The sequence below is a fragment of the Chiloscyllium plagiosum genome, unplaced genomic scaffold, assembly GCF_037043375.1.
Source record: "Chiloscyllium plagiosum isolate Xiang-an unplaced genomic scaffold, Cpla_swu_hap1 HiC_scaffold_28, whole genome shotgun sequence".
In the NCBI taxonomy this organism is placed as follows: Eukaryota; Metazoa; Chordata; class Chondrichthyes; order Orectolobiformes; family Hemiscylliidae; genus Chiloscyllium; species Chiloscyllium plagiosum.
This window is the reverse complement of record NW_028270166.1, coordinates 48,082,692-48,108,887: the sequence shown is the minus strand read 5'-3', so window position 1 is coordinate 48,108,887 and position 26,196 is coordinate 48,082,692. Positions and strand designations below refer to the sequence as shown.

Below are 26,196 nucleotides of genomic sequence, written 5' to 3'. Positions count from 1 at the left end.
TGCACACCAGCTGGAGCCGCTCCCTCAGGCAGCTCTGACGGAAAGCATCAGCCCGCAGTGAAAGGCGGCGAGCCATGGCAGGGGGGGGACTCCTTGCCTGGATTTGTGTCCTCCTGCCCGTGTTCACCCGGTTATCAGCGGATCGACCGGCCAGCCCCACAGGTAAAGCAGTGACTCTGGGTGACTTCAGACAGCGGTGTGTTTTAGCGTTCACCGCGGGAATGGAGCACGCTCTTAGATTACATGGAGTTACAGAAGATCACCATGTGTTTGGTTGTTGTCCTGTCTCTGTCTGTTTTCACCGCTCTCCTTATCAATACCGAGCTGCCGGCGCTGACCGAGAGTAACCTCAGACCTTGCAGAGTTGAACTGTATAATCTCCTCCCTCTACCCAGAAGGAACTCGGAGACTGACAGGAACTTGATGCCCGAGATTCACAACCCAGCGGCTCACCTCCCCAACCAGCGACACACACACACACACACACACACACGTCCAACTGTGTACAACACCCTGACAAAGTACAGACTGTAATACATATCAAACTTTAACAATCGTTGCGTGGCATCCGCAATACAGTCACTTGTCCAGTTGTAAATTTTAATACAAATTAGCTTCAGTAAGTCATATCAATTGTAAGTTGCAATCTGTCACAAATGTCTAAACAGTAATATAGTCACATGAGCATCCAAGTACAGGAGTTGGGAGGTCATGTTGCGGCTGTACAGGGCATTGGTTAGGCCACTTTTGGAATATTGTGTGCAATTCTGGTCTCCTTCCTATTGGGGAGGTTGTTGTGAAAGTTGAAAGGGTTCAGAAAAGATGTTGCAAGGGTTGGAGGATCTGAGCTACAGGGAGAGGCTGAACAGGCTGGGGCTGTTTACCCTGGAGCGCCACAGGCTGAGGGGGGACCTTATAGAGGTTTATAAAACCATGAAGGACATCAGTAGGGTAAATAGACAAGGTCTCTGCTCTGGGTGGGGGGAGTCCAGAACTAGAGGTTTAGGTTGAGAGGGGAAAGATATACAAGAGAGGTAAGGGGCAACTTTTTCACACAGAGGGTGGTACGTGTATGGAATGAGCTGCCAGAGGAAGTGGTGGAGGCTGGTACAATGGCAACATTTAAGAGACATCTGGATGGGTATATGAATAGGAAGGGTTTGGAGGGATATGGGCCGCGTGCTGGCAAATGGAACTAGAATTTAGGAAATCTGGCCAGCATGGATGGGTTGGACCGAATGGTCTGTTTCCATGCTGTACATCTCTATGACTCTATGTCAAAAAAATTGCATCGCAGCCTCAAACTGTGATTTGTTGTGCTAACACATAGAGTCATAGAGATGTACAGCACGGAAACAGACCATTCGGTCCTACCCGTCCATGCCGACCAGATATCCCAACCCAATCTAGTCCCACCTGTCAGCACCCGGCCCATATTCCTCCAAACCCTTCCTTTTCATATACCCATCCAAATGCCTTTTAATCCACAAAAGTTCCAAATAATGTCATAAATCAAAATGTAATACATTTATGCTTCAGTTATAGTAAACTACAATCATTCTAAACTTCAATACACTCACACCTGAAGCTGTAAACATAACTGTAAACTGTAACACTTTTATATTTCTAAACAAACTGACAAACAGTTATAGGAGAAGCTCTAAATTATTGAACAATCACCTTTTTAACTGTCAATGACAGTAATACAGTCACAAACATGGCATGGGCAGTACTGTGGCTCAGTTGTTAGCACTGCTGCCTCACAGCGCCAGGGACCTGGGTTTGATTCCAGCCTCGGGCCTGTATGGAGTTTGCACATTCTCCCCGTGTCTGCGTGGGTTTCCTCCGGGTGCTCCAGTTTCCTCCCACAGTCCAAAGATGTGCAGGTTAGGTGAATTGGCCGTGGGAAATTGCCCACAGTGTTCAGGGATGTGTAGGTTAGGTGCATTAGTCAGAGGTAAATATAGGAGAATTGGGGAATGGGTCTGGGTGGGTTACTCTTCAGAGGGTTGGTGTGGATTTATTGAGCTGAAGGGCCTGTTTCCACACTATAGGGATTCGATGAAATATGGAGTTTCACAACAGTCACACCCAACTGTACAGTGCAAAACTGTTTCACACCGAACAAAAGCTGAGATGTGGAGGTGCTGGTGCTGGACTGGGGTGGACAAGGTCAGAAGTCACACAACATCAGGTTATTTGAAATCACAAGCTTTCAGAGCGCCGCTCCTCCATCTCCTGAGAAAGGGGCAGTGTTCCGAAACCTTGTGATTTCAAATAAACTTTATTGGACTATAACCTGGTGTTGTGTGATAGCTGACCTTAACAAAAGTTTGTCAAACTTAGGGAAAAAAAAACAAGTGCCACTTAGAAAATCCTAGTGCAACGAGGCGGAGTTAACATGCTTTTATGAAAAGGGAATTTTAGTTTTATAAATCTCCCTGTGTTGTTTAAGATTTACCGAACAGCACTGCTAAAGGGCAATCAGATTGCCATTTCAAAAGGCATTCACTGAAGGGCTTCACAAAAGCACACTGTGCAAGATAAGGGCTCCAGGATGGTGTTTAATTATCACAGAGGATCGAGTAAAGGGCAGAGAGCACAGTCCGAACAAACGCATCACTCTCAGGTAAGCAACTTCTCTCTGGAGGTGCAGCTCCAATAAAAATATGTTTAATCTGAAATAATTGCATTGCATTGCTTGATATTATGATCCATGGTTAAATAAACAACGATAATATCGATGTTGCAAACTGCCATCTCAAATGGCCAATCCCACCTTTGCATCATCCTATTTAGTTCAAGTTGAATGGAATTGAATTTATTGTCACGTGTACCGAGACACAGTGAAAAGCTTTGTGTTGTGAGCAATACAGGCCGATCACAGAGTTAGGTAGCAGAGATAGTAAATAATAGGTAAACAGCAGCAAAAACAGAAACACAGCTACAGGTGAATGTTAAGAGTTTGAGAGTCCATTCAGTATTCTAACAACACTGGGGGAGAAACTGTTACAAAACCGGCTGGTGTGTGTGTGTGTGTGTGTTCAGGGTTCTGTACCTTCTCCCCGATGGTAGAGGTTGTAGAAAAACATTGCCAGGGTGGGATGGATCTTTGAGAATGCTGGCGGCCTTTCCTTGACAGTGGGCCTGGTAGATGGATTCTATTGATGGGAGGTTGGCCTTTGTGACTGTCCGGGCCGAGTTCACCACTCTCTGTAACCGTCTCTGATCTTAAACGGTACAGTTGCCATACCAGGTAGTGGTACATCCAGACAGCATGGCACACCCATAAAAGTTGGCGAGGGTATTCGCCATCATGCCAAATTTCCTCAGCTGCCTGAGGAAGAGAAGACGTTGTTGGGCCTTTGTGACCAGTGCGTCCACATGAAGAGTCCAAGAAAGTTTGTTGTGGGTGACCACCTCCAGTATTAACAGTGAATGCTAAGATGCTCAATTCAAGTAGTTTGGAGTTTCAGCAGTTTTTGAGATGAGAACAGTGGAAGTTCAGAAACACTGTAGCTTCTCCAGAATGAAACAACATTGTTTGAATTGGAGTGTTTAGCTATGAATAGGCTGGGGCTGTTCTCCCTGGAGCGTCAGAGGCTGAGGGGGTGAGTTTTATAATACCACAATAGGGTAAATTGACAAGGTCTTTTGCCTGGGGTGGGGGAGCCTAGAACTAGAGGGCATAGGTTTAAGGTGAGAGGGGAAAGATATAAAAAAGACCTAAGGGACAACTTATTCACGCAGAGGGTGGTACGTGTATGAAATGAGCTGCCAGAGGATGTGGTGGAGGCTGGTTCAGTTACAGCATTTAAAAGGTATCTGGATGGGTATATGAATGGGAAGGGTTTAGAGGGATATGGGCCAAATGCTGGCAAATAGGAACTAGATTAGGTTAGGATAGCTGGTTAGCATGGAGTGAAGAGTCTGTTTTTATGACTGTAAGTTCTTTGGAAATCCTTTGAGCAGACCCAGACAATTCACAGCAACTTTACTTTGTGAATGAAAAGATTTGCTGCTTGGATAAGTAAAACAGTTTTCATTATCACTTTAAGCTCTGTTTTATGCTTCAGGTTAGCAGTTGGTGTGTTGTGAAACTTACTGAATTTACCAGCCGGAGACCACGAATCACAGTGCTGTGGATCACGGTCAAAAATGGGGATAGCTTTACATTACAGTACTTTCTACTCTCTAATGTCATTGCCACCATCTACAAAGCTTCACCAGTAACAACCGAAGGGTGTGCATAAGGGCTGTCTGCTACCCATTAGCAGGGGGCTCAGCTGGGTGAAGTGAAGCCATTGTTGTTATCACTTGGACAGTGGGGTTCTGGCTATGAAAGGTATTTTATAATCCAATCATTGTGTGCCAGACTCCTGGAATTCAGTAGCCGTGACCGGATCTGGGCAGCTGAAGGGAGAGACTTATGTGACAAGTCAGTTAGGTCCTTCCACATTTAACCATCTGCCTTCACTACAGACCAGAGCAAACACAGGAGGTTCTGTAGAAGTCAGAATGTTGTGAGGCAGGAGTTTGCCTCCAATACGATATAACATTCTTCAAAACCTGGATGTCGATATTGTGGTTTTGGAGAACCCAGTAGACACCTTCTTACAATTAATTATTAATTGCTTTCCTCAGCCACAAACGTGCCTGGGCTGGATTTCTTCATTCAGTCGTGGGAGGTGGGACTATGTGGTGGAGTCAGTTATTGTCCGTTGTAATTGCACAGCCACTCTGGACATAACTGAAAATGAACCTTCCAGCTCAGCGAGCAAACCTACATCCAGAATCTCAACCTGAGCTACAGATCTTCTCAAAACATCGATTACTCAACAACTGTGTGGATTGCTGACGCCATTTCAGAGGGGAGTTCAGAGTCAGCCGTATTGTCAATGGTCTGGAGGCTGGAGTCACATACAGGCCCAGACACCAGGTCTCCTTCTCTAAAGGACCTTAGTGAAGGAGATGGGGTTCTGTTTCTGCAAGAATTAAAGGCGATTGCGCAGTTGTCATTAGACTAGCTTTTAATTCCAGATATTTGTAATTGAATTCTCATTTTGCCATAGTGGGATTGAAAGCCAGATGGGAGAACAGTAGACTGGGATCCTGGGTTCCTGGCCCAGTGACATTACCACCACAACACAACCAAATACACCATCCACTGAAATGCAAACCATTGCTAGTCCCATTCAGCCATTCCCAAACATCTTCCCATTTATCCAAATGACTTGCCACATTCACCCATGTCTAGCCACACCCTCTGTCTCTACCATTATGCGTTTTAACATTGAAAAATCAATTTCATCATCACTTCTCCATGTATCCCATCTCCTTTATTCAGTGAAACCATCTTGGCTCGTACACCCATCCATATTTACTTGCTTACTTTCTTTGACCTGCACTCCTGCCCGGAATTTATCCCGTCACCTTTTCAAATCCCTGCGAGTGTACTTATTGCAACACCATGAAGAATTGTTCTGAACTCTCGACAGGTCCTCAACCTGAAAAGGACTACAGCACAGTCCAGACGAAGTTCTCCCTTCGAACAGTTTTGGATCCTGAGGAGGATTCTTGCTACTTGATTCCAGGCCAGCTGGAAACCGTCAGTCAGTGCAACTTCAACCAAACCACAAGGACGTTCTTGGTCATACACGGGTGGACGGTATGTTCGGTCAAAGACGTCCTGAAAACCCCGCTCAGCATTCTGTCAGTGCATTCAGAAACTGGACTTGGTCATGTCAGCCACATTAAAGACATTCACATTCATAACAAATATCACCTCATTAAACCACAGCGTTAACTGGAACTTAGGGGGCAAAGATCCTCAATTACTCACAAAACAATCCAATTTCAACACTCTCCTCAAATACTTCCCACAATCCGATATCGACATTCCCCTCAAACGCACTACCCTCAAACACATGCCCCTCAAAAACCTTCCTCTCAAACACATTTCTCTCAAACACTATCCACTCAAACACATTCTCCTCAAACACACCCCCCAAACACACCTCCCTCAAACACACCTCCCTCAAACACACCCCCTCAAACACTATCCACTCAAACACGTTATCCTCAAACACCCCCCCAAACACACCTCCCTCAAACACACCCCCCTCAAACACTATCCACTCAAACACACTCTCCTCAAACACACTTCCCTCAAACACACTCTTCTCAAAATCACTCTCCTCAAACACTATCCACTCAAACACAATCCACTCAAACACACTCCCTTCAAACACACACTCAAGCACCCTCTCCTCACTCCCCCAAACACACTCCCCTCAAACACACTCCCCTCAAACACAATCCCTCAGACACACGCCCCTCAAACACAATCCCTCAAAAACACTCTCCTCAAACACAACCCACTCAACGCATTCCCCTCAAACACACTCCTGTAAAACACACACCCCTCAAACACATTCCTCTCAAATGCACTCCCCTCAAACGCACTCCCCTCAAACGCTCTCCCCTCAAACACAATCCACTCGAACACACTCCCCCTAAACATACTCCTCTTAAACACATTCCCCTCAAACAGATGCTCCTCAAATACAAGGCATGGTGGCACAGTGGTTAGCACTGCTGCCTCACAGCGCCAGAGACCCGGGTTCAATTCCCGTCTCAGGCGACTGACTGTGTGGAGTTTGCACGTTCTCCCAGTGTCTGCGTGGGTTTCCTCCGGGTGCTCCGGTTTCCTCCCACAGTCCAAAGATGTGCAGGTCAGGTGAATTGGCCATGCTAAATTGTGTTAGGTAAGGGGTAAATGTAGGGCTTCGGCGGGTCGGTGTGGACTTGTTGGGCCGAAGGGCCTGTTTCCACACTGTAATGTAATCTAATCTAATCAAACACATTCTCCTCAAACACACCCCACAGAACTCCAATGTTAATATTTCTCCATGTTGGGCTAGCCCATTTTGTCTGTGCTGTCCTGTGCTCTCTGCCATTCCTCCCAGGCTGGTTTGTAGAGTGTGTCGGAGCGAGCCAGTAATGCCACAGGTATCGTTATGTCTTTTTCTTGTGCTCTCTAGGTGACGGGAATGTTTGAGGGTTGGATTCCCAAGCTGGTCCTGGCCTTATACGAGAGGGAGGCAGACTCCAATGTCGTCGTGGTCGATTGGCTGACCCGGGCTCACCAACACTACCCGGTTGCCGCTGGCAACACCAAACTGGTTGGCCGCGACATAGCCCACTTTGTCGAGTGGTTGAAGGTGGGTCTGCTCCATGGTTCCCGCTGTCAGCACTTTGGGATTGCACACCCCTGCCCCAGGCAGTAGCTGGCCCCAAGGAACTCAGCTTTGGCTCAAGTTGCTTTGACTCCTGTACCCACTGCGCACCCAGACTGACGACCATATCTGACCACAACCATCAATTAACAAATGAACAACAGATTAATGACTGTAATTGTAGTGGTAATTTGCATTGATATAGTGCCTCTCACCTCCTCAAGTCCCAAACACTTTGCAATTGATTAAGTTGTTTTCGAGTGTGGTCATTTTCTGTGTCAGGCAGTACTTCAGGAGTGATGGTTCGGAGATGCCGGTGTTGGACTGGGGTGTACAAAGTTAAAAATCACGCAACCCCAGGTTATAGTCCAACGGGTTTAATTGGAAGCACACTAGTGTGAGGATGGCTTGTTTCTCCTGGTTTGCTGGAGTCAAGCTGGGGCTCCTCAGTCTACCCTCCCCATCCCCATCCTGGGATAGTTGCTATTTGGACTGGATGCTCAGAGGCATGTGCACTCCTCCTGGTGGTTCTGCCTTGTCTGAGGGTTGTAATTGTGTTGCTGGAAAAGCGCAGCAGGTCAGGCAGCATCCAGGGAACAGGAGAATCGACGTTTCGGGCATGAGCCCTTCTTCAGGAATGAGGAAAGTGTGCCAAGCAGGCTAAGATAAAAGGTAGGGAGGAGGGACTGGGGGGAGGGGTGTTGGTAATGCGATAGGTGGAAGGAGGTCAAGGTGAGGGTGATAGGCCGGAGAGGGGGTGGGGGCGGAGAGGTCAGGAAGAAGATTGCAGGTTAGGAAGGTGGTGCTGAGTTCGAGGGATTTGACTGAGACAAGGTGGGGGGAGGGGAAATGAGGAAACTGGAGAAATCTGAGTTCATCCCTTGTGGTTGGAGGGTTCCTAGGCGGAAGATGAGGCACTCTTCCTCCAGCCGTCGTGTTGCTATGGTCTGGCAATGGAGGGGTCCAAGGACCTGCATGTCCTTGGCAGAGTGGGAGGGGGAAGTTGAAGTGTTGAGCCACGGGGTGGTTGGGTTGGTTGGTCCGGGTGTCCCAGAGGTGTTCTCCGAAACGTTCCGCAAGTAGGCGGCCTGTCTCCCCAATATAGAGGAGGCCACATCGGGTGCAGCGGATGCAGTAAATGATGTGTGTGGAGGTGCAGGTGAATTTGTGATGGATATGGAAGGATCCCTTGGGGCCTTGGAGGGAGGTGAGGGGGGAGGTGTGGGTGCAAGTTTTGCATTTCTTGCAGTTGCAGGGGAAGGTACCGGGAGTGGAGGTTGGGTTGGTGGGGCGGGTGGACCGGACGAGGGAGTCGCGGAGGGAGTGGTCTTTTCAGAACGCGGATGGGAGGGGGGGGGGGGGGGGGAGGGAAATATATCCCTGGTGGTGGGGTCCGTTTTGAGGTGGCGGAAATGACGACGGATGATACGATGTATATGGAGGTTGGTGGGGTGGTAGGTGAGGACCAGTGGGGTTCTGTACTGGTGGCGATTGGAGGGGTGGGGCTCAAGGACAGATGAGAGGAGATGCGGTGGTGATGCGGTGTGTCTGAGGGTGGAGAGTGTCTGAGGGTGGAGTGTGTCTGAGGGTGGAGTGTGTCTGAGGGTGGAGTGTGTCTGAGGGTGGAGTGTGTCTGAGGGTGGAGTGAGTCTGAGAGTGGAGTGTGTCTGAGAGAGGAGTGTGTCTGAGAGAGGAGTGAGTCTGAGGGTGGAGTGTGTCTGAGGGTGGAGTGAGTCTGAGGGTGGAGAGTGTCAGAGGGTGGAGAGTGTCAGAGGGTGGAGTGTGTCAGAGGGTGGAGTGTGCCTGAGGGTGGAGAGTGCCTGAGGGTGGAGTGTGTCTGAGGGTGGAGAGTGTCTGAGGGTGGAGAGTGTCTGAGGGTGGAGAGAGTCTGAGAGTGGAGTGTGTCTGAGGGTGGAGTGAGTCTGAAAGTGGAGTGAGTCTGACAGTGGAGTGTGTCTGAGGCAGGAGTGTGTCTGAGGGTGGAGTGTGTCTGAGGGTGGAGTGTGTCTGAGGGTGGAGTGTGTCTGAGGGTGGAGTGTGTCTGAGGGTGGAGAGTGTCTGAGGGTGGAGAGTGTCTGAGGGTGGAGTGTGTCTGAGGGTGGAGAGTGTCAGAGGGTGGAGTGTGTCTGAGGGTGGAGTGTGTCTGAGGGTGGAGAGTGTCTGAGGGTGGAGTGAGAAGGAGGGTGGAGTGTGTCTGAGGCTGGAGTGTGTCTGAGGGTGGAGTGTGTCTGAGGCAGGAGTGTGTCTGAGGCAGGAGTGTGTCTGAGGGTGGAGTGTGTCTGAGGGTGGAGTGTGTCTGAGGGTGGAGTGTGTCTGAGGGTGGAGTGAGTCAGAGGGTGGAGTGTGTCTGAGGGTGGAGTGAGTCTGAGGGCGGAGTGTGTCTGAGGGCGGAGTGAGTCTGAGGGTGGAGTGTGTCTGAGGGTGGAGTGTGTCTGAGAGTGGAGTGTGTCTGAGGGTGGAGTGAGTCTGAGGGTGGAGTGTGTCTGAGGGTGGAGTGTGTCTGAGGGTGGAGTGTGTCTGAGGCTGGAGTGTGTCTGAGGGTGGAGAGTGTCTGAGGGTGGAGAGTGTCTGAGGGTGGAGTGAGTCTGAGGGCGGAGTGTGCCTGAGGGTGGAGAGTGTCTGAGGGTGGAGTGTGTCTGAGGCTGGAGTGTGTCTGAGGCTGGAGTGTGTCTGAGGCTGGAGTGTGTCTGAGGGCGGAGTGTGTCTGAGGGCGGAGTGTGCCTGAGGGTGGAGTGTGTCTGAGGGTGGAGAGTGTCTGAGGGCGGAGTGTGTCTGAGAGAGGAGTGAGTCTGACAGTGGAGTGAGTCTGAGGGCGGAGTGTGTCTGAGGGCGGAGTGTGTCTGAGGGTGGAGTGTGTCTGAGGCTGGAGTGTGTCTGAGGCTGGAGTGTGTCTGAGGGTGGAGAGTGTCTGAGGGTGGAGTGAGTCTGAGGGCGGAGTGTGCCTGAGGGTGGAGAGTGTCTGAGGGTGGAGTGTGTCTGAGGGTGGAGAGTGTCTGAGGGTGGAGTGTGTCTGAGGGTGGAGTGAGTCTGAGGGCGGAGTGTGCCTGAGGGTGGAGTGTGTCTGAGGGTGGAGTGTGTCTGAGGGTGGAGTGTGTCTGAGGGTGGAGAGTGTCTGAGGGTGGAGTGTGTCTGAGGGTGGAGAGAGTCTGAGAGTGGAGTGTGTCTGAAAGTGGAGTGAGACTGAGGGCGGAGTGTGTCTGAGGGCGGAGTGTGTCTGTGGGCGGAGTGTGTCTGAGGGTGGAGTGAGTCTGAGGGTGGAGAGTATCTGAGGCAGGAGTGTGTCTGAGGGTGGGTGAGTCTGAGGGTGGAGTGAGTCTGAGGGTGGAGTGAGTCTGAGGGTGGAGTGAGTCTGAGGGTGGAGTGTGTCTGAGGGTGGAGTGTGTCTGAGGGTGGAGTGTGTCTGAGGCAGGAGTGTGTCTGAGGCAGGAGTGTGTCTGAGGGTGGAGTGTGTCTGAGAGTGGAGTGTGTCTGAGGGTGGAGTGTGTCTGAGGGTGGAGTGAGTCTGAGGGTGGAGTGAGTTTGAGAGTGGAGAGTGTCTGAGGGTGGAGTGTGTCTGAGGGTGGAGTGTGTCTGAGGGTGGAGTGAGTCTGAGAGTGGAGTGAGTCTGAGGGTGGAGTGAGTCTGAGGGTGGGGTGAGTCTGAGGGTGGAGTGAGTCTGAGAGTGGAGTGAGTCTGAGGGTGGAGTGTGTCTGAGAGCGGAGTGTATCTGAGAGCGGAGTGTGTCTGAGAGCGGAGTGTGTCTGAGAGTGGAGTGTGTCAGAGGGTGGAGTGTGTCAGAGGGTGGAGTGAGTCAGAGGGTGGAGTGTGTCTGAGGGTGGAGTGTGTCTGAGGGTGGAGTGAGTCTGAGGGTGGAGTGAGTCTGAGGGTGGAGTGAGTCTGAAGGTGGAGAGAGTCTGAGGGTGGAGTGAGTCTGAGGGTGGAGATTGTCTGAGGTTGGGTGAGTCTGAGGGTGGAGTGAGTCTGAGGGTGGAGTGAGTCTGAGGGTGGAGTGAGTCTGAGGGCAGAGAGTGTCTGAGGGTGGAGTGTGTCTGAGGGTGGGGTGAGTCTGAGGGTGGAGTGAGTCTGAGGGTGGAGTGAGTGTGAGGGTGGAGAGTGTCTGAGGGTGGAGAGTGTCTGAGGGTGGAGAGTGTCTGAGGGTGGAGAGAGTCTGAGGGTGGAGACAGTCTGAGGGTGGAGTGAGTCTGAGGGTGGAGAGTGTTTGAGGGAGGAGTGAGTCTGAGGGTGGAGTGAGTGTGAGGGTGGAGAGTGTCTGAGGGTGGAGTGAGTGTGAGGGTGGAGAGTGTTTGAGGGAGGAGTGAGTCTGAGGGTGGAGTGAGTGTGAGGGTGGAGAGTGTCTGAGGGTGGAGTGAGTGTGAGGGTGGAGAGTGTTTGAGGGAGGAGTGAGTCTGAGGGTGGAGTGAGTGTGAGGGTGGAGTGTGTTTGAGGGTGGAGAGTGTCTGAGCGTGGAGTGTGTCTGAGGGTGGAGTGAGTGTGAGGGTGAGTTAGTGTGCGGGTGGATTGTGTGTGAGGGTGGAGTGAGTGTGAGGGTGGAGCGAGTCTGAGGGTGGAGTGAGTGTGAGGGTGGAGCTGAGTGTGAGGGTGGAGTGAGTGTGAGGGTGGATTGTGTGTGAGGGTGGAGTGAGTGTGAGGGTGAGTTAGTGTGAGGGTGGATTGTGTGTGAGGGTGGAGTGAGTGTGAGGGTGAGTGAGTGTGAGGGTGAGTGAGTGTGAGGGTGGAGTGAGTGTGAGGGTGGAGTGAGTGTGAGGGTGAGTGAGTGTGAGGGTGGAGTGAGTGTGAGGGTGGAGTGAGTGTGAGGGTGGAGTGAGTGTGAGGGTGAGTGAGTGTGAGGGTGGAGTGAGTGTGAGGGTGAGTGATTTGTTGAGTTGTTGTGGAGAGGTGGGATGTTGTTTTATTACAGTCAGACCCAGGTCTGATCTCGGGAAGGTCCACTGTTGTACAATGACCGAGTCGTGCTGGTACTGAAACTGACCCAGAGAGTGACCATCTGGGCATTACTGACCCAGAGAGTGACTGCCTGGGCATTACTGACCCAGAGAGTGACCGCCTGGATGTTACTGACCCAGAGAGTGACCACCTGGGCATTACTGACCCAGAGAGTGACTGCCTGGGCATTACTGACCCAGAGAGTGACTGCCTGGATGTTACTGACCCAGAGAGTGGCCACCTGGGTGTTACTGACCCAGACAGTGACCACCTGGGCACTGCTGACCCAGTGAGTGACCGCCTGGACATTATTGACCCAGAGAGTGACCACCTGGACATTATTGACCCAGAGAGTGGCCACCTAGACATTACTGACACCAGAGAGTGACCGTCTGGGCAATACTGACCCAGGCAGTGGCCACCTGGGCACTGCTAACCCAGAGAGTGACCACCTGGACATTACTGACCCAGAGAGTGGCCACCTGGGCCCTGCTAACCCAGAGAGTGACCACCTGGACATTACTGACGCCAGAGAGTGACCGTCTGGGCAATACTGACCCAGGGAATGGCCACCTGGGCACTGCTAACCCAGAGAGTGACCACCTGGACATTACTGACCCAGAGAGTGTCCACATGGGCACTGCTGACCCAGAGAGTGACCACCTGGTCATTACTGACGCCAGAGAGTGACCACCTGGTCATCACTGACCCAGAGAGTGGCCACCTGGGCACTGCTAACCCAGAGAGTGACCACCTGGACATTACTGATGCCAGAGAGTGACCGTCTGGGCAATACTGACCCAGGGAGTGGCCACTTGGGGAATGCTAACCCAGAGAGTGACTGCCTGGATATTACTGACCCAGAGAATGGTCACCTGGACACTGCTGACCCAGAGAGTGACCACCTGGTCATTACTGACCCAGAGAGTGGCCACCTGGTAATTACTGACGCCAGAGATTGACCACCGAGGTATTACTGACCCAGACAGTGACCGCCTGAGCATTACTGACCTAGAGAGTGACCGCCTGGGCATTACTGCCCCAGAGAGTGACCGCCTGGGCATTACTGACCCAGAGAGTGACTGTCTGGGCATTACTGACCCAGACAGTGACCGCCTGAGCATTACTGACCTAGAGAGTGACCGCCTGGGCATTACTGCCCCAGAGAGTGACCGCCTGGCCATTACTGACCCAGACAGTGACTGTCTGGGCATTACTGACCCAGACAGTGACCGCCTGAGCATTACTGACCTAGAGAGTGACCGCCTGGGCATTACTGACCTAGACAGTGACTGTCTGGGCATTACTGACCCAGAGAGTGACTGCCTGGTCATTACTGACCTAGAGAGGACTGCCTGGGCATTACTGACCTAGAGAGTGACCGCCTGGGCATTACTGACCCAGAGAGTGACTGCCTGGGCATTACTGACCCAGAGAGTGACTGCCTGGTCATTACTGACCTAGAGAGTGACTGTCTGGGCATTACTGACCCAGAGAGTGACTGTCTGGGCATTACTGACCCAGAGAGTGACTGCCTGGGCATTACTGACCCAGAGAGTGACCTCCTGGGCATTACTGACCCAGAGAGTGACTGCCTGGTCATTACTGACCTAGAGAGTGACTGCCTGGGCATTACTGACCCAGAGAGTGACTGCCTGGTCATTACTGACCTAGAGAGTGACTGCCTGGGCATTACTGACCCAGAGAGTGACCTCCTGGGCATTACTGACCCAGAGAGTGACCTCCTGGGCATTACTGACCCAGAGATTGACTGCCTGGGCATTACTGACCCAGAGAGTGACTGCCTGGGCATTACTGACCCAGAGTGGCCACCTGGGTGTTCCTGACCCAGAGAGTGACCGCCTGGACATTTCTGACCCAGAGAGTGACTGCCTGGATGTTACTGACCCAGAGAGTGACCACCTGGGCACTGTTGACACAGAGAGTGACCGCCTGGGCATTGCTGACCAGAGAGTGACCGTCTGGGCATTACTGACCCAGAGAGTGACTGCCTGGATGTTACTGACCCAGAGAGTGACCACCTGGGCCTTACTGACCCAGAGAGTGACTGCCTGGGCATTACTGACCCAGAGAGTGACCACCTGGACGTCACTGACCCAGAGAGTGACCACGTGGAGCAGTGTCGTGAATCATTCTGATCCAATTTGATATGTGGAAACCTAACAATCTGTGAGTAAATGAGAAGGAGACTAGAGAATTTTGCCTGTGAGCAATAAAAAAATTGAATAAACCAGCTGTAGAAAAACTCTAACCTTTTTAGTAAAGGTCCCTCACTGACCCCAGACAGGTCCACCTCCAGTGCCCGTGTATACCTCTCCCCAACACAGAGTCAAAATCTATCAGCTCTGTCTCTAAAGCTCCTGGTCCTATCAAAGGAGCATGTTCCGTGTTATGTATTTTTATTTCAAAAATATACTTTATTCATTGTAAAAATATGTTATACAAATCACTTTGTATATATATGTTGTCACAAAAGCAGTTTGGTTCTGTACAGTCGCATGTCAAGTAAATAAGCTGAATGCTGGACTTTGACTGTCTCCAAAGAAACCAAAGACATTACCCATACAATCCTAATATTTACGTATATCTGAGGCACTAGGCAGGCCTGATAACTGAATGGACCCCCATTTACCTTCAGCAGGAAGATTTCCGACAGTGGTCTTTCCCCACGAGGTCTCGGCAGCAGCTGCCCTGAGCTTTAGCGTGTTCCTCAGCACATAGTCCTGGATCTTGGAACGTGCCAGCCTGCGACACTCGGTCAGGGTCAACTCCTTTACTTCCCCTGTGTGTGCCTGTCACTTCAATAGCCTGTTCAATTCTGTGCTGGTGCTGGATCTGAGATGCCCGTCTTCAGTCAGAACACTTGCTGACTGTGACTGAGTCAATGGGACTGACTGACTGACTGACTGTGTTCAGAGACAGGTTCAAATCGCTCTCTGAAACAAACAAATCACAACCCATCTCTTGGCTGGGAATGTGACTTACATTGTTTTTACTCAAGGATCAGAGACATGTAACCCCCCCCCCCCCCCCAAGCCCCACCGTCCCCGGGTCCTCAACCACACCAAATAGACCACCGGTTAAAGGTCAACAATAAAAGTTTAATTTGATTGTGCTGTTCAGTGATTGGTGAGATTGCCAACTCAATCAAACTTTACTTCTGTTTGGAATTTTGAAACTTCTCCCCAAAAATGTGAATTAAAACTGAGCAAATGGAGGTAAGGACTCAGTCCTCCTGTTCCAATGTTAATAAGCCAATGTTCAGCTCCAGCCTGAGCAATGCCATTGAGATGAAGTGAAGGAATAAGTGTACATGTCTGTTATTTATTCCTGTCTTTAGGAGGAGCTAAACTTTCCCTCTGAAGAAGTCCACATGTTGGGGTACAGTCTCGGGGCACACGTTGCCGGATACGCAGGGAGTTACGTGCCCTACAGAGTTGGGCGGATAACAGGTGACATCATTCGTCCAGTCTGGGTCACAGTCTAGTCCAGTCAGGGGCATAGTTTAGTCCAGTCAGGGTCTTGATTCAGTCCAGTCTGGGTCACAGTCTAGTCCAGTCAGGGTCTTGATTCAGTCCAGTCTGGGTCACAGTCTAGTCCAGTCAGGGTCTTGATTCAGTCCAGACTGGGTCATAGTCTAGTCCAGTCCAGGTCATAGTTTAGTCCAGTCCGGGTCACAGTCTACGAGGAGAAAGTGAGACTGCAGGTGCTGGAGATCAGAGCTGAAAGTGTGTTGCTGGAAAAACGCAGCCCTTCTGAAGGGCTCATGCCCGAAACGTCGATTCTCTTGCTCCTTGGATGCTGCCTGCGTTTTTCCAGCAACACATTTTCAGCTCTGGGTCACGGCCCAGTCCAGTCCAGGTCATGGTGTGGTCCAGTCCAGGTCATGGTGTGGTCCAGTCCAGGTCATGGTGTTGTCCAGTCCGGGTCATGGTGTGGTCCAATCCGGGTCATAGTGTAGTCCACTCTGGGTCACGGTCAAGTCCAGTCCAGGTCATGGTGTGGTCCAGTCCAGGTCATTGTGTGGTCCAGTCCGGGTCATGGTGTAGTCCACTCTGGGTCACGGTCAAGTCCAGTCCAGGTCATGGTGTGGTCCAGTCCAGGTCATGGTGTGGTCCAGTCCAGGTCATTGTGTGGTCCAGTCCAGGTCATGGTGTGGTCCAGTCCTGGTCATGGTGTAGTCCAGTCCAGGTCATGGTGTGGTCCAGTCCAGATTATGGTGTGGTCCAGTCCTGGTCATGGTGTAGTCCAGTCCAGGTCATGGTGTGGTCCAGTCCAGGTCATGGTGTGGTCCAGTCCTGGTCATGGTGTGGTCCAGTCCTGGTCATTGTGTGGTCCAGTCCGGGTAATGGTGTAGTCCAGTCCGGGTAATGGTGTAGTCCAGTCCTGGTCATGGTGTAATCCAGTCCAGGTCATGGTGTAGTCCAGTCCAGGTCATGGTGTGGTCCAGTCCTGGTCATGGTGTAGTCCAGTCCAGGTCATGGTGTGGTCCAGTCCTGGTCATTGTGTGGTCCAGTCCGGGTAATGGTGTAGTCCAGTCCTGGTCATGGTGTAGTCCAGTCCAGGTCATGGTGTAGTCCAGTCCAGGTCATGGTGTGGTCCAGTCCTGGTCATGGTGTAGTCCAGTCCAGGTCATGGTGTGGTCCAGTCCTGGTCATTGTGTGGTCCAGTCCGGGTAATGGTGTAGTCCAGTCCAGGTCATGGTGTAGTCCAGTCCAGGTCATGGTGTGGTCCAGTCCAGGTCATGGTGTTGTCCAGTCCGGGTCATGGTGTGGTCCAATCCGGGTCATAGTGTAGTCCACTCTGGGTCACGGTCAAGTCCAGTCCAGGTCATGGTGTGGTCCAGTCCAGGTCATTGTGTGGTCCAGTCCGGGTCATGGTGTAGTCCACTCTGGGTCACGGTCAAGTCCAGTCCAGGTCATTGTGTGGTCCAGTCCAGGTCATGGTGTGGTCCAGTCCTGGTCATGGTGTAGTCCAGTCCAGGTCATGGTGTGGTCCAGTCCAGGTCATGGTGTGGTCCAGTCCTGGTCATGGTGTAGTCCAGTCCAGGTCATGGTGTGGTCCAGTCCAGGTCATGGTGTGGTCCAGTCCTGGTCATTGTGTGGTCCAGTCCGGGTAATGCTGTAGTCCAGTCCGGGTAATGGTGTAGTCCAGTCCTGGTCATGGAGTGGTCCAGTCCAGGTCATGGTGTGGTCCAGTCCTGGTCATGGTGTAGTCCAGTCCAGGTCATTGTGTGGTCCAGTCCAGGTCATGGTGTAGTCCAGTCCAGGTCATGGTGTGGTCCAGTCCAGGTCATGGTGTGGTCCAGTCCTGGTCATTGTGTGGTCCAGTCCGGGTAATGGTGTAGTCAAGTCCTGGTCATGGTGTAGTCCAGTCCAGGTCATGGTGTAGTCCAGTCCAGGTCATGGTGTAGTCCAGTCCTGGTCATTGTGTGGTCCAGTCCGGGTAATGGTGTAGTCCAGTCCTGGTCATGGTGTAGTCCAGTCCGGGTAATGGTGTGGTCCAGTCCTGGTCATGGTGTGGTCCAGTCCGGGTCATGGTGTGGTCCAGTCCGGGTCATGGTGTGGTCCAGTCCGGGTCATGGTGTGGTCCAGTCCTGGTCATGGTGTGGTCCAGTCCTGGTCATGGTGTGGTCCAGTCCTGGTCATGGTGTAGTCCAGTCCGGGTAATGGTGTGGTCCAGTCCTGGTCATGGTGTGGTCTAGTCCTGGTCATGGTGTGGTCCAGTCCGGGTCATGGTGTGGTCCAGTCCTGGTCATGGTGTGGTCCAGTCCTGGTCATGGTGTGGTCCAGTCCTGGTCATGGTGTAGTCCAGTCCGGGTAATGGTGTGGTCCAGTCCTGGTCATGGTGTGGTCCAGTCCTGGTCATGGTGTGGTCCAGTCCGGGTCATGGTGTGGTCCAGTCCGGGTCATGGTGTGGTCCAGTCCTGGTCATGGTGTGGTCCAGTCCTGGTCATGGTGTGGTCCAGTCCTGGTCATGGTGTGGTCCAGTCCGGGTCATGGTGTGGTCCAGTCCGGGTCATGGTGTAGTCCAGTCCGGGTCATGGTGTGGTCCAGTCCAGGTCATGGTGTGATCCACTCCGGGTCATGGTGTAGTCCAGTCCAGGTCATGGTGTAGTCCAGTCCAGGTCATGATCTAGTCCACTCCGGGTCATGATTGAGTCCTGGGTTCTTGTTCAGATTGTATAAGTTCCAGCTGAGCGTCAGTGTGAGTGTTGAGGAGAAGGCTCAGTGTGATCAATAACACTCAAATATTACCAGTGGTGGGGTGATGGGGGAGGGGGGAGTGAATTCTCCTCCCACACCCAAGAATACTGAGGAAAGTTTAGCCACAGTGTGTACCAGTCAGAGCAACATCACCCCCATTAATGGAGTGGACTGAACCAGTGAGGAGATGATCCACCAATCACAGACTGGTCCTCTTCTTTGCTTGCTGATGATAGGTTCACAGTGAATCTATCATCAGCAAAGGCGGAAGAGGTGTGGAGATGAGATGAGATGAGATGAGATGAGATGAGATGTTGAGTGTGGGAGATAAGGATGCTGAAAAGGAAAGCAATAGTTTTAAACTTCTCAGCAAAGAAGGTTCAGTAAACTTCAAGTCAGAAAAATTTGAAATCGTCGAGGCAATTAACTAATTGGATATGAATGAGGAATCTCTAGTTTAGGGCATTGTAAGTTCATGAGCACCATACTTGGGAAGAATTTAATGAGTCATATTGTAATAAACTCTGTCAATTGTTAAATTAAATCCAGAATTTGAGATCAGTGATGCAGTAAAGAAGGTTGGAATTATAGGTCATTTCGCTATAATGTGTGTTTCGTAAATGTGAATTTGCTGTAACACAATTGGTGAATTGGGGACACTGTTCCTAAAGCACGAAGTGTTAAGCGTGTATTAGTTATAACGTGATTCTGGCCCTGTTAGTTTAAGCAGTGCTGCTATTACGCAATTTTCTTATAACACGGGATTACGTGAGAACGGAATTACTGCGTAATAGCAGAGCTGACTATACCTAAAATCTTCCAGCTTTTTGCAAATGTGTGAAAATGTATTAGCTCACCAGTCTGTGGAAGGTGTGTTTAAGATGTGGGTTTATTTGGGTAGAATGTGCAGAGATTACTCAGTTAATTTGAAATAAACTTGAGTTGTTAATTTATTTCTGTTGCCTTATTATAATGGTTTGGTTTGGTGTGGTGTCTGAGAAAGTAATACTTTCCTTGCCTGGTGCGGAGTTGGTTTCATTGGAGGATTGGTAATTATTGATGAATGCTGCTTCTAAGTGAGTCCAAGTGCATGCATGACCACACAAATACAAGGCCACAATTATCACATGACAGAATCCATTCTCATTATGTTCTGAAGAAGGGACCCCGAAAATCAAAAATCAACCCCCAGAAAATCTCAAGAGCCCTGGTCAAAAAGAACTGAGGCCCATGGATTGAATGAGATCAGGGAGCATTTGGGGGTGAGGAGTGGGGAGTAGGGCAGGGGTAGTATCAGTGAACATGGAGAGGGTAGGGTGGTGAGTGAGTATAGGAGGATGATTGTTGAGTGTGGGATTTCAGCACTTGTGGGAGGAGTCAGTGAGTTTTACCAAAGTCTATGTCCAAGAAAATTAAGATATTTATCTGTTTGCATTCCAGATTCAGGAACTATTTTTTTCTTTGCTACTGTACTGTGATTGGTGTACCGGTGGGGGGTTAATGGGGGCTGTGTTTGTGTCGGTATACCGGTGGGGGGTTAATCTGGGCTGTGTTTGGGTCAGTGTACCGGTGGGGGGTTAATCTGGGCTGTGTTTGGGTCAGTGTACCGGTGGGGGGCTTTATGGGGGCTGTGATTGGGTCGGTGTACCGGTGGGGAGGGTTAATGGGGCCTGTGTTTGGGTCGGTGTACCGGTGGGGGGGTGGGGTTAATGGGGGCTGTGTTTGGGTCAGTGTACCGGTGGGGGGTAATTGGGGCTGTGTTTGGGTCGGTGTACCGGTGGGGGGGGGGGTTAATGGGGGCTGTGTTTGGGTCGGTGTACCGGTGGGGGGGGGGGGTTAATGGGGGCTGTGTTTGGGTCGGTGTACCGGTGGGGTGGGGGGGGTTAATGGGGGCTGTGTTTGGGTCGGTGTACTGGTGGGGGGGGGTGGGGTTAATGGGGGCTGTGTTTGGGTCGATGTACCGGTGGGGGGGGGGGTGGGGTTAATGGGGGCTGTGTTTGAGTCGGTGTACCGGTGGGGGGGGGTTAATGGGGGCTGTGTTTGGGTCGGTGTACCGGTGGGGGGGGGTTAATGGGGGCTGTGTTTGGATCGGTGTACCGGTGGGGGGGGTTAATGGGGGCTGTGTTTGGATCGGTGTACCGGTGGGGGGGGTTAATGGGGGCTGTGTTTGGGTCGGTGTACCGGTGGGGGGGGTTAATGGGGGCTGTGTTTGAGTCGGTGTACCGGTGGAGGGGGGTTAATGGGGGCTGTGTTTGGGTCGGTGTACCGGTGGGGGGGGGTTAATGGGGGCTGTGTTTGGATCGGTGTACCGGTGGGGGGGGTTAATGGGGGCTGTGTTTGGATCGGTGTACCGGTGGGGGGGGTTAATGGGGGCTGTGTTTGGATCGGTGTACCGGTGGGGGGGGGTTAATGGGGGCTGTGTTTGGGTCGGTGTACCGGTGGGGGGGGTTAATGGGGGCTGTGTTTGGGTCGGTGTACCGGTGGGGGGGGGTTAATGGGGGCTGTGTTTGGGTCGGTGTACCGGTGGGGGGGGTTAATGGGGGCTGTGTTTGGGTCGGTGTACCGGTGGGGGGGGGGTTAATGGGGGCTGTGTTTGGGTCGGTGTACCGGTGGGGGGGTTAATGGGGGCTGTGTTTGGGTTGGTGTACCGGTGGGGGGGGTTAATGGGGGCTGTGTTTGGGTTGGTGTACCGGTGGGGTGGGGGGGTTAATGGGGGCTGTGTTTGGGTTGGTGTACCGGTGGGGTGGGGGGGGTTAATGGGGGCTGTGTTTGGCGGTGTACTGATGGTGGCGTTGTTTGGTTTTACCGGCTGCACCACAGGCCTGGACCCGGCGGGGCCTGAGTTTGAAGGGGCTGAGGCGCACCGCCGTCTATCCCCAGATGATGCCGTCTTTGTGGATGCTCTTCACACTTTCACCCGGGGCTCCCTGGGCCGGAGTATTGGGATCCAGCAGCCTGTCGGCCATGTGGATATCTATCCAAATGGAGGCAGCTTCCAGCCGGGATGCAGCTTGGGAAGAGTGTTGGGAAACATGAGATCACAAGGAGTGTACGGTAAGGGGGGAAACGCAGTCGTTCGTTCCTTAATGGAAGTGAAAGAAACTGTATTTATATAGCACCATTTATTATCTCAGGACACCCCAAAATACTTTACAGACAATAGTGTCTTTTTAAAATGTGGTCCCTGTCATGGACAACCACAGAAACATCCCATTAGTATTTACAGTAACATACTCTGAGGTCGCACTGCTGACCCTCCGACGGTGCGGCACTCCCTCAGCGCTGACCCTCCGACGGTGCGGCACTCCCTCAGCGCTGACCCTCCGACAGTGCCCACTCCCTCAGCGCTGACCCTCCGACAGTGCCCACTCCCTCAGCGCTGACCCTCCGACAGTGCCCACTCCCTCAGCGCTGACCCTCCGACGGTGTGGCACTCCCTCAGCACTGACCCTCCGACAGTGCCCACTCCCCCAGCGCTGACCCTCCGACGGTGTGGCACTTCCTCAGCGCTGACCCTTGTCACAGCCAGACCCCAGGCCCAGTTGTTCTCCAATCTGTTGCAGTTATGGATGGTATATCCCACACTGTTCAATTCTGAGGATGAACGAGCTCCCCTTCTCTGCTGACCCAGCCCCTCGCTTCATTACAACTAAATTAATTGGAGAAGGGTCCTTTCCTTGTGGATACCATTCTCCCAACGTCAAATGCACTCCTGTTTTAAAAGGAGCCAAATAGACCATGCTGTCTTTAATTAACAAAAAGTGAGTTTATTAATTACTAAAGACAAGAAGTGGTTACACACCACCCACCACCCATACCACCCACCACCCATACCACCCACCACCCATACCACCCACCACCCATACCACCCACCACCCATACCACCCACCACCCACCACCCATACCACCCACCACCCACACCACCCACCGCATACCACCCACCACATACCACCCACCACATACCACCCACCACATACCACCCACCGCATACCACCCACCGCATACCACCCACCACATACCACCCACCGCATACCACCCACCACATACCACCCACCGCATACCACCCACCGCACACCACCCACCGCACACCACCCACCGCATACCACCCACCACATACCACCCACCACATACCACCCACCGCACACCACCCACCGCACACCACCCACCGCACACCACCCACCGCACACCACCCACCGCATACCACCCACCGCATACCACCCACCACACACCACCCACCACACACCACCCACCGCATACCACCCACCGCATACCACCCACCGCATACCACCCACCCCACACCACCCACCCCACACCACCCACCGCACACCACCCACCGCATACCACCCACCGCATACCACCCACCGCATACCACCCACCGCATACCACCCACCGCATACCACCCACCGCATACCACCCACCGCACACCACCCACCGCATACCACCCACCGCATACCACCCACCGCATACCACCCACCGCACACCACCCACCGCATACCACCCACCGCACACCACCCACCGCACACCACCCACCGCACACCACCCACCCCCCACCACCCCCACCACCCCCACCACCCACCACCCCCACCACCCCATCACTCACCACCACCCACCACCCACACCACCCACACCACCCACACCACCCACACCACCCACACCACCCACACCACCCACCGCATACCACCCACCGCATACCACCCACCACCCACACCACCCACCACCCCCACCACCCCCACCACCCCCACCACCCCCACCACCCCCATCACTCACCACCACCCACCACCCCCACCACCCACCACCCCCACCACCCACCACCCACCACCCCCACTACCCCCACTACCCCCACTACCCCCACTACCCCCACCACCCCCACCACCCCCACCACCCCCACCACCCCCACCACCCCCACCACCCACACCACCCACACCACCCACACCACCCACACCACCCACACCACCCACACCACCCACCACACATACCACACATACCACACACCACACATACCACCCACCACACATACCACCCACCACCACATACCACCCACCACCACATACCACCCACCACCACATACCACCCACCACCACATACCACCCACACCACCCACACCACCCACCACATACCACCCACCACATACCACCCACCACCCACCACCCACTGCCCACCACCCACCACATACACCACCCAACACATACACCACCCACACCATCCACCATCCACCATCCACCATCCACCATCCACCACCCACCACCCACCACCCACCACCCACCACCCACCACCCACACATGAAATAGGTTAGTCCAAAAAGGCAAAGTTTAGCAAACATCAGTAGACAAGAGTCTGAGTTGTTCACAAGCAGCAGATAACAGACCCTTGTGGATACTGGTGAATTGTACAAGTAGGGTTGCCATTGGCTAATGGTTATTATGAGGTTCTTGGTTGTGTATCGGATTGAAGTTTCTTTGTGTTGTTTTCCTGATAGCTCGCTAACTTCGACCTTCAGAGTGAGAGAGTGTTTCACCTGCAATCCTGAGGTGACCAGGGGATTGTTTTTCATGACATCAATAGCACACAATGCAGGCTGGTGCACAAATCAACATTGAGACTCCCTAGTCCCCTTGAGTAGGGTTGAATCTGGCTTTTCAACCCCTGTCCCTATGAATTCTTCAAAGAGCAAAGCACAAAGTGTTTCTGCAGTTTAGAACATTACTCCCAGGGTGTGACTTGTTGCTAGACCTTTTAAATCACAAGACATCATAATCCAATCTGTTCGCAACTTTTTTGATACCTTTAAGCGTTATATCCATTAGTCCCACGCAGAAGTAGTTTTTAACATTAACATGCAGTTATTGTCTCTTTTGTAATTCTCTCTTTTAAAAACACCATTTGGAATTAAGGGCTAAGAATACCTGGAGTGTTTTGGGTTCAGATTCAATGTTGTAGCCCCTTCTCGTGGTGTCGTGCTGCACTCCCAGTCTCAGCCAGGCCTGTCTGCTCGAATGACGAGAGTGGGAGTAGATCCCACGACCTTCAAACTTCCAAGGTGTAAATCCTGTCCACTGGAGAGCAGCTTCGTGTTTGTCACTGACTGACGGAAAAGCTTTTGTGAATGAAGCCTCGAGAGATTTAGCTGAAAGCCAGCATTAGGCAAGTTACGAAGCAGAGACTGTTTGGAGATATCTCAAATAGTCATAGAGTCGTGCAGCACAGAAACTGACCCTTTGGTCCAATCAGTCTACGCTGGCCGTCTTCCCAAACCCATTCCTGATGAAGGGCTCCGGCCCGAAACGTCGATTCTCCTGCTCCTCAGATGCTGCCTGACCTGCTGTGCTTTACCAGCACCACACTCTCTCAACCCAATTTTCCAAACTAAACTAGTGCCACCTGCCTGCGCTAGGCCCAAACCTTTCCTGTGCATCCAAATGCTTGTTTTAATCGAGTCAGCTCAGGTAAAAGCCTGAATCTAAAAGTCATGATTTGGAGATGCTGGTGTTGGATTGGGGTGGACAAAGTTAAGAATCACACAACACCAGGTTATAGTCCAACAGGTTTAATTGGAAGCACATGAGCTTTCGGAGCGACGCTCCTTCATCAGGTGACACTCCGAAAGCTAGTGTGCTTCCAGTTAAACCTGTTGGATTATAACCTGGTGTTGTGTGATTTTTAACTTTGAATCTAAAAGAGTTGTAATAACTGTTTGCAAAATGCTCCCCCACTGACACTTCAACCACTTGCCCAGCTTTGTTACCGAAAGCTCAGTCCAGCACCTCCCCCTCCCTTGATGGGGCATCTACTCACTGGGCTTAAAAACTGTTCCGGATGTATTTTAAAAATTCCTTGAAACCTTTCGCACCATCATCACAGCCAGCGTTAATCTTGTGGAAATTGAGATTCCCTGCAATTACTTTGACACTTCCCTCCTTACCTGCGCTCCGAGTTATACCAGTATGAGTTTGTTTAAGGAGGTTTCGAAGATGGCATCCCTCGTTGTTGCTGCAGTAGATTCCATGAACAAAATTATGACGCCTCCCTCCTCTTTTGCCTCCTTTGCTGTCTCGCCTGGAGATCCCGTATCCTGGAATATTGAGCTGCCAGTCCTCCGCCTCTCTCAACCATATCTCCAGGACATGCAATGTCATCATACCCCCATGTTTTAATTTGTAACCTCCACTCATCGATCTTGCTAATCGCAGTCCCAGTTTGAAAATAAATACCATTCGAACTTGACAAACTATCTTGTACATGAACTGACTTGATAAAAGATATTTGGACAAGAACGTGACTAGGAAAGGTTTGGAGGGGTATGAGCCGGGAGCAGGCAGGAGGGGCTATTATAATTTGGAATGATGGTATCTGTCAGTGAGTCACTGCACACACAGGCATACAATCACCCAGAGACAGAGACAGAGACAGAGAGAGAGACATGCACATGCAGATTAGTGAGTTTTTGAGAAGATTTGTAGCTCCGGTTGAGGTTCTGGATGTAGGTTTGCTCACTGAGCTGGAAGGTTCATTTTCAGACGTTTCGTCACCATACTAGGTAACATCATCAGTGAGCCTCCAGATGAAGCTTTGTCCAGAGGCTGACTGAAGATGTTACCTCGTGTGGAGACGAAATGTCTGAAAATGAACCTTCCAGCTCAGTGAGCAAACCTACATCCACACATGCGACTGACACATACCTACACCCACATACACCTACATGTTCACATGCTTACACGTACATATATATGCACATGTGTATATGAATGTGGGTGTACACACACATGTACACGTACACGTGTACACACACGTACAAAAAAACCACACACATC

The 26,196-nt window shown here is 51.8% G+C and overlaps 1 protein-coding gene across 1 annotated transcript in view; it reads left to right on the top strand.

The window, feature by feature from the left end:
* Positions 1 to 23: 23 nt before the first annotated feature.
* Positions 24 to 26,196, top strand: part of LOC122565148 (lipoprotein lipase-like) — a 43,530-nt gene continuing 17,357 nt past the window's right edge. Inside the window, exons 1-5 of the mRNA XM_043720826.2 lie at positions 24 to 162; positions 5,499 to 5,668; positions 7,044 to 7,223; positions 15,523 to 15,634; positions 21,209 to 21,442. Coding sequence (XP_043576761.2) covers positions 75 to 162; positions 5,499 to 5,668; positions 7,044 to 7,223; positions 15,523 to 15,634; positions 21,209 to 21,442 — 784 coding nt within the window. The 5' untranslated portion in view covers positions 24 to 74. The remainder of the gene's footprint in view (positions 163 to 5,498; positions 5,669 to 7,043; positions 7,224 to 15,522; positions 15,635 to 21,208; positions 21,443 to 26,196) is intronic.